This window comes from Protopterus annectens, chromosome 11.part0 (assembly GCF_019279795.1).
Source record: "Protopterus annectens isolate FY-2018-M chromosome 11.part0, PAN1.0, whole genome shotgun sequence".
In the NCBI taxonomy this organism is placed as follows: domain Eukaryota; kingdom Metazoa; phylum Chordata; order Ceratodontiformes; family Protopteridae; genus Protopterus; species Protopterus annectens.
This window is the reverse complement of record NC_056745.1, coordinates 1,211,186,059-1,211,199,337: the sequence shown is the minus strand read 5'-3', so window position 1 is coordinate 1,211,199,337 and position 13,279 is coordinate 1,211,186,059. Positions and strand designations below refer to the sequence as shown.

General features: G+C 36.7%; 1 protein-coding gene across 1 annotated transcript in view; it reads right to left on the bottom strand.

Moving 5' to 3' along the window:
• DENND6B (DENN domain containing 6B) overlaps positions 1 to 13,279 on the bottom strand; it is a 1,114,433-nt gene that overhangs the window by 193,471 nt on the left and 907,683 nt on the right. The window contains exon 12 of the mRNA XM_044088568.1: positions 4,778 to 4,872. Coding sequence (XP_043944503.1) covers positions 4,778 to 4,872 — 95 coding nt within the window. The remainder of the gene's footprint in view (positions 1 to 4,777; positions 4,873 to 13,279) is intronic.

Below are 13,279 nucleotides of genomic sequence, written 5' to 3'. Positions count from 1 at the left end.
TATGAATAAAAAGAAAATTGCATGTTCATTTCTGGAAATATTAGACAATGAGATGTGGTTAGTATTATACAACAGTCTCCAATATCTTTATTCACCAAGAAATGTGCTACGTTATCTGCAGTTTTAAAAATTACATATATAGATATATTGATTTAAAGAACTGGCACCTCACCTAAGTGTCATGTTTAATCATAGCCTCACCTCAGGTTTTGTGCCCACTGAGTGGCGCAGAGCTACAGTTATCCCACTCCACAAGGGGGGATCCACCTTGGATCCCAGAAACTACCATCCCATCAGTCTGACGAGCCTTATCTGCAAGGCCATGGAGTGTATTATCATGGAACTTATAAACAAAGACATTGACAACCTTCAAACACTGGACCCCACTCAGTTTGGGTTCGTGAAGGGCCGATCTTGTCTCCTGAACCTGATTGACTTCTTCGAATCAGTCTCCAGAGCCATAGACAAGGGTAAGGTGGTCCACACAGCCTATCTAGACCTTGCCAAGGCCTTTGACACCATCCCCCACTCTGGAATCATAGATAAACTTACTAAGCTGGGCATTAATCCCTACGTTGCCCAATGGGTTGCTAACTGGTTTACTGATAGAACCCACACTGTAAAAGTAGCCAACTCCAAATCCAGCTCCAGACAAGTGATAAGTGGAGTATCTCAGGGTTCAGTTCTGGGACTGCTCTTGTTTGGCATCTACTCCTCTGAAGTACAGGACAACACTAAGGGATTCTGGCTAACAAAGTTCGCAGATGACTGCAAACTGGGAACCATTACTGAATCCCCAAATGATGTGGATACTCTACAAAAGGGCCTTATAGAAACAGATGCTTATGCCAGAGGCATGGGCTCAAGCTCAATGCCAAGAAATGTATAGTTATCCCATTTGGGAAAAAACATGTATCTGTGAATTACCACATAGGTGGCAGTACAGTAAACACCAAAAGCATGATAAAAGACTTAGGGACACAGGTGGACAGTGGTCTCACCTTCGATAACCACATCGCCACAACAGTCAGGAAATCTTTCTATGTGGCACACCTCATCACTAAGGGCTTTTCATCCAGAAAAAAGGAGGTCATTGTCCCACTGTACTCATCCCTCATTAGACCCATTATAGAATACAACGCCCCGTTTGGTATGTACCTCTCAAGACATCTGCAACAACTGGAAAGGTCGCAAAAATACCTCACTAAAAGAATCACAGGCCTAAAGCAGATGCCCCTATGCTGACCACCTTAAAAAACTCCAGCTATACTCTGTCGCATATCGTCTACTCAGAGGCGATCTCTGCTTAACATAAAAGGCCATGACAAACCCAGAGCTGTTGGACATGCTACACTTAAAGAAATCCCAATCCCTCAGAGCCACATGCTCCAGGGATCTAACCCTTGTCATCACAATAAACAAAACATGCTGGAGGGATAAGGTTCCTGACCCAGAGACTCCCCAGACTCTGGAATAGATTGCCCATACATGTCAAGCAGAGTGCCTCTTTGGCATTCTTCAAAAGGAACCTTGACAATTGGATGGGAGAAAGGAAATTCACCCCGGGGATCACGTCAGTCACCCTGCTAGACAGGGGTCCAGGGAAGTAAATAGTGTGGGAAGAAATAGCCAGGGAACTGTTATGGCTAGGCTTGTATAGGCCCTAAGGCTGATAGCCTAGTACCAACCTATGAACCTATAAGAACTGGTTTAGAACAATTTGACATTTCTGCATAACAAAATGTTTGTTAGAGGGCTTATTAAAGTTAGAATGATTCAGTGGAAGGATAAGGAGTTTATAAAATGACATAATTGTAGCCAGAATCTGGAACTTAAAACATTAGACAAATTGCAAGCTGAATTTTGGCTTGAAGCACATACATTGGTAAATATTCAGGGAATTATAATATTTGCACAGGAGAAAATTTACTGTACAGGATTTTACTTAGAACATGGAACATGGTATGTTTTTTTTTTCTTTTTTTTTTTTAGAATTTTTAAGTCAGCTTGTGTATAAAGGTAAAAAACTGTAAATCAATACTGATATTATCTGACTTTTATAGAACTTTTATTGAATATAAGAAAACTGAAATGTTAGGCATTAAAATTTCATTTTTTTTTGTCAGAATACAAAGCACAATATGAGGAAAGATAAAATTCTTATTTTTGGTCAACAGGAAAATATCACAATAGCTCATTAATAGAATGTATTTACATGGAAATATTACAGTGAGCCTTTATATACCTAATAAAATTACAAAATTAATAAAGAATCTAAAACAACCTGTTGGAGATGCAAAATTAAGCTAAACAGACTGGAAACACATTGCTTATGAAAGATTTTCACAGGAATTTATTTTACTCAAGCATTATGGTCAAAGTACTAATAAAATAATTTGTTTTGTTCAATGCTACTATTTCGTGTTATTTGAATGATGAGCAACTTTTTATGGGTTATTTGAACAAATGAAAAAAACGGTTATTAGGAAAAACTGGAAGGAAAGTAATCCTTCTCAGTTTTCAGTTTCTTCAACTTCTGAAGATAGTTGTAGTTAAAGAAACTGAAACAATAAAATGAGACTGGATACAAATATGTCAAACTTTAAATAATGGCCTATATTCATGCAATTGTTGGAAGAAATTTGAACAAGGAGGCAATCCTGACTCCCCTATAAAAAAGCATGAACATGTTTAACCTTTCCTTAAATACAAGCACCTGATGTATATAGTACATATAGTTATACTGCTTATAGTCTTATTGATAAGTTATAATATAATTGTAACATTTCTCATATCAGTGTTATTACATTGAATGGCATGATACAGATATATGAATAAGAACTATTGTTAATGTATTGTTTTCACAATCAATACAAATTTAAAAATAGAGAGAAAATGGTAAAAACTGAGGTGGTGGAGGAAACGTATGGCTGATTCTGTGTCAGCTTTACAGAGGAGAAGGGTACAAAAAGGCTGTAGGTGCAGTAAATTAACAGAGAAACTTATGAAGATGTGGTTTATCTTTAATAGCATGAAAACATGATGCAAAGTGTGGAATACTGCATACTGTATATAACAAGTGAGCCAGCACCAAATTAATTATTTCTGAATACTAAATGAGGAAACAGATGACAGCTTTTCGGAATTTTCAAAACATCACACATAACAGTTTACAATACCAAATGTCCATCACAATCACATTACGTACTGCAAACAGAATGTTGGCAAATGTACACATTCTGATGCGCATACCAATTCCATCAGTTTACTTTAACACTTGTGTGTCAAGAAAAATTCCTGAGAAAAACATTCAGCTTTCAATTTAGCAAACATAACATTAGATTAAAAAAGAACAACGGGAAAATGTCTCATTAAGATCATGAGCATTCCATACCAATTCTGAGGCACATTGGTGAAGCAGTATACATAAACATATGAAATTAGTGTTCTAGTTCTGTGTTTTGTGGCAAAGAACAGAGGATTAGCATTCAGGAGTGCCAATGCCAGTGTCACAGTGTCATCAGTGAATGGTACAAAAGCTGACATATCACCCACAATCAAAAGAGAACAAGAATTCTCTGTGGAGAAACGTCCTTGAGAAAGTGCATTTAAGTCTCATGAGATACACAAATTAAATGTCAATTAAGTAAGCCATAATACTACCTAAAATGGAAATGGAGTAATGTTACTATTCTTCCTGCTGATATAAAGAAATGATACACAAAGATACAGCGTTGTAAATGATGCACAAAACCCAAGTCTAACTTCAAATGTAAACATTCATTTAAGAGTATCTGAAGCTTTTCAGATAGAAAGAACATATCAGAAAATAGGTTATCAACAATAAATATACTGAGTGCCAACCTGCTAAGATAGAAGTAAGGCATCCATGTGCTCTTTCTCTATATGGAGACTTGAATTGCTGACAGGCACTGCAACAGCCAGGCAGAAAGGGAGGGGAATGTTTCACTCGCATTTCCCAGGGGAAGGGGAAATTTACAGCTGCTTGGGAAGTGTGGCATCTCCACTAGAGACTGGGAAAACCACTTCTCATATTCAAAGGAAGGGAGATAGGCTGCTTGTTGATACTGTCTTTTGTGGAAATGAGGGATGTCCAGTGCATCAGCCCAGTTTACACCTCTCTTTCACTTCATAACCTAAGCATCTATGGGGAAACACAGGACTACAATAAAAACCCTTGGCCCCCTTGATTGCTATCTGAATGATGGCTCTTCCTGGTTGAATCTCACTGATGATGAGGAACAAATGGGCTAACTGGCTGGGAGAAGATGATAATCAACAGACAGTGGAGTCAAAGAGTGCTAAAATATATATTCTAACAGCATTGAGGTGCAAGTTATAATAACCATACATGAGTTCTGAGGATGGATTCACCACCTTCAGCATGACAGTACCTCTATGACATATGTGCATCTAACAGTGTATCATCCACAGTCAGTAGTCAGAGTATGACCTCTTCACTTATGCCCTAAAGTAGTCACATTTACTGAAGCTTGTTAGCATAAACTAATCTTATAATAAATGTCAGATAGTAGTCTACTTTGGTGTCTGCCGACCATACAGTACCTCTGCAATGGTCATCATCATCAAAAAAAAGAAACAGAATCTGTTAATCAATGAAAATTAATAGCTCAAGCAAAGTTACTTCATATTATATATGTTTGTTCCCCCAAATGAAAATTGCCAAATACTGACAAATACTGCCATTTTATTGGGTAACAAACCTTCTGAAGATAGTGCACTGGAAGAAACATACCTGACATTTTTGGCTCTCCCAGCCGGATTATATGCGGCCAGTGTTGCAGCGTCTTAATAAAAAATGGATTGGTAACTCCCAGGATGACATTAGGGCTGAAAAAAAATCAGGAGAAAAACTGTGAGGACATTCACCATCTAATAATACTTCCTGACTCAGTGTAAGTCTCTGATACTCTGCACTTATCTTCACATAGACCACTTAAGCCAAGTATTGAGCTTTCCTGTTACTACAAAGTTTTTCACATAATGTAAACAGCAACTACACTGATACCACAACTTCAGATCTTCAAATGCATTTCGTCTGCAACTCCTACAGGGTCAACATCCATATTCCAGGTGGTGTCCTTTACAGAAGTGTTTTCATCATAGTTTGTTTCTCTATCTCTCATTCTCAGAAGGCTCAAACCATCCTAAAGACAAAAACATAAATAACGAGGGGTACCATTCCCTCCTTTCTTTCCCCCAGAAAAAAAAATGATAAGTGAGACGTAAGATATCTAAAAATAACCAATGGAAAATACAAGCTCCATTTATTCTTATCTACCTAAAAGTGAAGTGTGATGGGAACAGAGGGCATACCAGAGGAGTGAGATGCCCTTAAACATTTTCAGATGTTCATGAGAAGTACAACTGCTAGAGAATTCATAATTTGGTTAGGATCAAGCTAGAGGTGGACATCAGTCATCATGCCAGATCTCTTTAGCAGTCAGATATCCCAAAAGACAAGTGCTTGCAACCTTGCGCTATGGTTAGAGGATAGCCAGTGGCAAAAATGAAGCAGCCACTGTGCCAGCTCTTTTTTTTTTTTTTTTTTTTTGGTAATGAGGTAAACCATTGGGAGGGGTGGCTGCCTGCATCACCATGGGAACTAACAATACCCACACCTTATTCACTTGCTAATTGAAGACTACCATCAATGGTGGCTAGATGAACAGAAAGCTCACACCTAAATTGCCCACTGCAACGCTCTACCTCCTCTGATGGACTGAGGCTGTATGTCACCAGCTTTATCTTGTCTTTACTGAAGGAGGGATAATCCTGTTCTACAATGTCAGTGATGTTAAATAACCAAGCCTCTAAATGAACATGTGTCACCTGGGCCACAGTCAGAGGTTTATCCCTCTGCTTCTGCAGCACTCTCTGCAGACAATAAGAGTATTTCATGATGACTTGTTGGAACTTGCTGGGAAATAACCACAGCAGGAGATTTAAATGTGAAAGAGAAGACCAGACTAAGGTGTAAACAGACTGTAGATTTTGCCTACTTGAAATAGTGAAATACAGCCAATGTCATGAGTAATCAGAAAGTAATAGCACTAATAATGAAAGATATGATGGAAAAGGTAAGAATTAAATAGGCTTCACGCCATACTGTCAAAACTACCAGACTAACAAGAGTACGGTCATTTTGGAGCCTAACAACATAATCTTATGAGAAGAATGTGGTAATCTCGTCAAGTGATGATATTAGAATCATTTTTCCACAACTGCCATCAAATAACGCTGCAGTGTTACCTAAAACTTACTTTTGATTAATAACCTGGAAAGGAAGGGTCACAAGAACTGTTGAGTAAAGGGCTACAAAATGGTATACACGAGGTTTGCCATAATGGTTAAAGTCTTTGCCTCATAGGCAAAACATACAGGGTTTGAGTCTCACCTTGGGTTACTGGCTAGGCTTACTATGGCCCTTCTAGGCAGTTATCCTGGAATTCACCTATGAACCCTGAAAGAATCTACAGGATGGAAAGTATAGCTGAATCTTAAAAAAAAATACTGTCATGAATCTTAGTGCCTCCTGAACTGATGTCAAGCAGAAATACATCCTCATGTTCTCCAAGCCTTTCATATTAACATGCAAAGGTGGCTCCATGAAAATATTTAACCTATACCTGAGTATACCAACAAAGGGATTAAGGATTACATTTTGGTAAATAATAATAATGGAGTGCCAGTTGCAAGACAGAAGAAAAAACATGGGAAAGCTAAAAACACAGAAAAGGAAATGACTAAACAACGTCTGAAATGGTGACCTCATCAGACGCAGAGGCATTCTCAGGCAGGAGAAGTAAAGAAAAGGATCAAATGTTCATGAATGAAGACTTTAACTTGCATACAACAAATTTTTCTAACTTAAAATTAAATTATCCTAAAATAAAAGTCAAATTGAAAGTTAACAGGCCATAAAGAAGCATAAGACATATAGGAAATAATTCAACACTAGGTAGGGACAGATCTGGTAACTACTTCAGCCAAGCAATTAGACTGGTTTGTAGTGATTGTGAGGAGGCTACACCACTCAACTAAGATGGAGAGGTCAGAACATATAGAAGATGCAGTCACATATATAAATTCACCAAGGTAGAAACATAGCACATAGCTAAGGACTGCAAGCAAAATGATGTGTAGGTGGGAAGTATAGTCATTGCACTTTCCTTGGTTATGCCTGGAAGAGAGACAGAGGAAGAGATAACTGATATCTAGAAGATAGCTTTAGATCCCTTATAACAGTGGTCTCCAACCTTTTTTGCATCAAGGATCGGTATCGATGCAAGACAATTTTCCATGGACTGGCCAACTTGCAACACACATAATAAAGTAGATATTTATTTATTTATTTGACATTTGTTTAAACAGGAGACCAGACCAGGAGAGAAAAGCTCCAAAGTACAATAAAAAGATAGTTGGCAATAATTACCAAAAAAAAGTGTACATTCTGCTTAACAGCATAACGCTGATCTATTATGGTTGAGAGGTAAGTAAACCTAATGGCAACCTTACTGATTTTATGTTTATAAGAGCAATATTTAAAATCTCTCCCTATTATTTGGCTCTGTCCAGCATACCTTTCAACTGTATAGATTTTCACAAAATGTCCAGATTTTTCCTCATATTTTTGGTCGTTTTCTCATAAAATTGTTGTTTTCTGGCAAATCACTGGCAGATCATTGAGGCTGAAGTAAAAAAATAATGACAGGCAGTTGAGTTTCATACTTCATACCCTTCAGAAAATTCATGCTAATGCAAAACCTGTATTTCTGTCAACTTTTGAAGTTTGTAAGAGCAGTACTTAAAAGGGTCCCTATTTTGGGCCATTTTTATATTTTTGTCTTTGTCCAGATTTCTTGATCTAAGTAAAAAGCTGAGAGGTATTCATATCTCTCAACTGTACAGATTTTCACAGAATGTCCAGCTTTTTCCCTCTGAGTTTTGGTCTGTTCCTCATAACTTTTGTGATTTTCTGGCAAATCACTGGGATGATCTGAGGACTGAAGTCACTAAATAATGATATACATTTGTATTTCAGACCTCATGTCCTTCAGAAAAATGCATGATAAGACAAATCATGTTATTCTAGCAACTTTCTATGGTTATAAAACCAATATTTAAAATCTGTCCCTATTTGTCCCCCCCATTCTGTTAGGCTTTGTCCAGATTTTTTGCACTACTAAGAGCTTGAGAGGTATGGTGTGTGTGTGTGTGTGTGTGTGTGTGTGTGTGTGTGAGTGTGTGTGACGGGGGGGAGTAAAGAGTGAGAGTGATCACTGGCAGCAGCAGCAGGAATGAGGTTTTTGTACCTTTCGTCCATACCACACACACACGCAGTCTCTTTTGCATTCATGCACGCATTCACTCACACACATCGCTGTCACTCTTTTCCGATCTGTCACACACAGTCACTCCCTCATTCATACCTGCATTCACTCAAACATCATTCTTACTCTCTTCCCAAACACACACTCAATCACATCCTCATTCATACCTGCATTCATTCATACATCACTCTCACTGTCACACCCACACTCCACACACCCACTTACACATTCATTCATACATCGCTATCTCTGTCTGTCACACCCACACACCACACATCCACTTACGCATTCATTTATACATCGCTCTCACACATACACACACACACAGTCACTTCCTCATTCATACCTGCATTCATTCACACATCCCTCTCACTCTTACGATCTCACAAACACACACACACAGATTATTTTGCTTTCATGCACACATTCACTCACACATGCAGACACATAAACACACTCATACAGGCATTCACTTAGCTGACGGCCCGGTACGAAGTGCTCCATGGCCTGGTGGTTGGGGACTGCTGCCTTATGAGACAAAAAATAAGAAGGTACTATTAATCTGGCTGAAAACCATAAAGCTATGCTCCTGTTTTCAATGAATGAAACTGGAATATGTGATTTAAAAGGAAGGTTACTTCAAAGTGGTACTCAAAGTGTAGCTAATATTCATGCTAATTTGGATTGTACGGAAATTGCTGAAAAAGGACCAACAGATCAATAGTCTGAAGGAAAAAGATCCAATACAATCTGCCTACAGATGAAAACTTAACTTGAAGGTAGTACTTGCCTGAATATGATTACAGCAGAGTCATCCACAATCATAATCTGTACTATTACCATCTAACACAAGTAAGGGTTAGGACTGGCTCCTAGATAGGATCAATTTCCTAAGATCTGCACAAATAAATATGAATATGAGAACATCATTAAATATCACACAAACACTCACATATGCACGCAAGCACACACAAACACAGACACATACATATATATATATATATATATATATATATATATATATATATATATATATATATATGGTTCCCCTTCACAAGATAGAATTCCTATAAACTCAAAATTCATAACCCCAAAGCCAGAATCTCGAGTTTGCAGAAACTCGAAACTGTGAATGGGAAAAAAAAAAAAAAAAAAAAAACAACTTTCTAATGTTTTTGCAGGGGGGCTTCTCCCCCCCCTGCACCCCCCACTTAAATATTCCTACTCCGAGATTGCACTACAGCAAAGGAAAGGGAAATCTCATAAAATCATAAGCACAGAATGGAAGATTTTCCAGTCCTCCACTATAATACGGTCATGCAACTCTTAGATGACAGCTGCAAGGGTGCAGGGGGACCTAACTCCCTGCAAAAAGGTAACTGAACTCTTTTTTTTTCTAACCCTAAACTTCCCATTCACAATTTTGAGTGAATGGAAGTTCGAGATTCTGGTCTCGAGGTTATGCAATTCGAGCTTCCATTCATTCGATCTTGTGAAGGGGAGATATATATATATATATATATATATATATATATAAACACCAAAAAAGATCTCTGGCACAACCAAATTCACAGTATTGAGAGAACAAGAAAAAATAAATAAATAAAAAGAAGTGACAAGGCAATTTTCCAGCTATATTTATTCAGGCTAATGCCCCTGACTGACAAATAGTCACAGCAAACAAGAAACTCCAAACCAGTTTCACCCCCTGGCATCTTCAGTGGAATAGTGTAGTCCCTTGCAATCCATTCATTTATATACCCAAATTTGTAAAGGTACATAAACCTATAACATATAAAGTCGCCTACTATTTTTTTACAAACATCATGAAACAAAAATAAATACATATACACCCTAAAGAATATACATTACTTTAACAAACCTAATGCAAATCACTTTCAAGGAATTTATAAAAAACTTTTTTTTGAAAAGACACATTATCCAAATCATTACTTTTTAAAGATGTTTGTTCAAACCAGGTTTATAAAGTGCACCCAAATTTATCATCCAGAGTCTTTCCTTTTTATCTAGAATAATATGTTTATCAGCTTGAGAAAACTCTGTCCTCCATAATGAATCAATACCTACGAAAACAAAATTAGCAGATGTGTGTTCCATTTTATGTTTAAAAAGGGCACTCCTTGTATGCTTACATTTAATGTCACTTAAATGTACTGCTATCCTGCTTTTTAAATGACCGTGAGGTGTGTCGCACATAAAAGGCCCCACATTGGCATATTGCCATATAGACTATCTATTCACTTCGACATGTAATCAAATGTCTAATCTCGAAAACTTTGAAGTATTAGTGGATGTAAATGACTTAGATTTCAAGATAACTTTACAATATATGCAGTTACCACAGGGATTACTCCCTCTGATAGTACTAACCTCACTTTTACTGACATCCATTTTTTTATACTGTGATAAAAATTCACCAATGTTTCTCCCAAGTTTGTATCTATAATGACAATGTTCACCGAGACATTCATCAAAAAACACATCTGTTTTTAAAATATGCCAATATTTATCTATAATATTACATAATTTTTTCGTGTTTAGTACCATGTGTGCTTACTAACCTGGGTTTAGATTGTTCAACCTTAAGTTCTACAGTCTGTAAATCTTGCTGTATAAATTCTCTTTTTAATAAAAGTACCTTCTGCTCTTCCTTTCTAATCTGCTGTGTATTGTAGCCCCGTTGAACAAATCTCTTTCCCATTTTGTCTACCTCAGTCTGGTAATCATCTTCTCTATTACAGATACATCATAATTTCAGATTTGGGTAAATTCTGTATTGTGTGTCTCGGGTGACAACTATCTGCTTGTAAAATGCAATTTCTAGTGAAAGGTTTCCTATACAATCCTGTGTTTCGGGTCCCATCGCTAGTTTTGGTGACAAGGACATCTAAAAAATCAATGGATGTAGTTTCTCTTCTATCCACAAAGTTAATGTCAAACACATTAAAATTAAGATGTTCCAAAAACAATTTCCACCCTGTCAAAGAGAAGGACCAAACAGCCCAGCAATCATCTAGATAGCGTCTCCACATCACAAAGTCAGACTTAAACGGGTTATTAACATCATAAATCAAACTACATTCTAAATACTCCATAAAAAGATCAGCATATACCAGGGCAAATGTAGTACTCATTGCTGTCCCCTTATCTTGTAGATAGCATTCATTGCCAAAATAAAATACATTGTTATTCAACACCAGTTTCATTAAATCTAACAAAAGTTCACCATGTTCCTTGCTGATAACCAATATTTAATAGCTTCAATACCACAATACCACTGTGGTGTGGGATACTGGTGTATAACGACTGTACATCCAAAGTACACATATATGAATCTTGTATTATCTGTAAGTCATTTACAAGTTCTAAAATCTCATTAGTATCTTTTAATCTTGATTAAACTGTTTTTTCAAATACAGAGAAATGGGTTCAGTCAAAGACCCAATCCCTGATACTATGGGTCTCCTGGGTGGGGGAAACACATTTTTGTGTATCTTTGGTAAAACATAAAACATTTGAGACTTTGGATTCTCTACCATTAATTCTTTAACTAGAGCTTCAGAAATATAACCTCTTTTGTTATATTCCATCAACATTTCATCAATTTTTCATTTGAAGCCAGCAGTCGGATCTAAAGGCAGTTTATAATAAAATCTGCCATCACTTAACTGCTTTTTAACTTCATTAACATATTCAGATGTTTACCAAAGAACTTGCAGCCCCACCCTTATCAGCCTTAAGCATCACTATGTCTTTATTATTTTTCAAATGTCTCAATGCTAGTCTTTTCTTTTTTAGTTAAATTGTCACCATGATGTATAAAAATGTTACTTTGATTAATATGAAATTCACGTAACACTATCTTCAAACAATTTGACTCTCGGATGATATGGATGTATAAAAGAACTTTTTTAGCCCTAAAATAAGGCACAACATTAGACATTTCACTTCTAATATGAAAAAAATATTTCAAGTTTAATGTTCTACAAAAGTTTTTTATATCCATACAAACATCATATTGAGACAAAAAATGTGATGGTACATAGTTTAAGCCTTTACTCAAAAGAGCCCTTTCTTCACTTGTTAAATTATAGTCAGTTAGATTAACTATAAGTCCATCTTCCTGTTTTATTCCATCGTCATATTCCTGAAAGTTCTCCCCATCTGTATCTCTCATTAATTTGCGGAGCTTCCTACCACCCCTTCTAAAGGGCTGGTTCTGGCCTTTGCTTTTTTATATTTAGGTGATTCAGTGTCAACTAAGCCACCCATGTCATTATCAGTATCGGTACTTAATGCATTTGACGACATCTCCAAAGCAATGGATTTTGTACTATAGCCTAAATTGTGAGTAGACTTCAAAATAGATGTACTGCGTTTATGTTTAATTCTGCCTGATTTATTTACAGTCTTGGTAAATCTAACAGCCCTCTTCATTTGTTTCCAAGTTTAGCCCTTATCAAACTTAAAGTCACTCAAGTCTCTATCAAATTTTTTAACTTTTCTGGCTTTCACCTCTTCGATATATTTATCATACAGTCTATTGTATTCATCCTGCTGTTCACAGCATTGCACTGCCTCTAAACAAGAATAAAGTTTACTTTTAATGTCACTAAGTGTCTCTACATAATATGAAATCAGCAGTTCTATAAAAAGTTTAGATGCTGTATTTTGTATTGAGCATTTAGTCATAAAAATCTGGTTTTCCTTACATTCCAGGATCTACATACACTCGTAACCCCCGTGGCACAATTCCAGCTTCCAAATAGGCTTCCAGCAGTTTAATATGCTATACGATTGAATGAAACTTTTTTGTGGATAAACACAGTTCCTTAAAAGTGCCTTGCATCTTTGAAGTGGAACTTAATATATTATGGAGGACA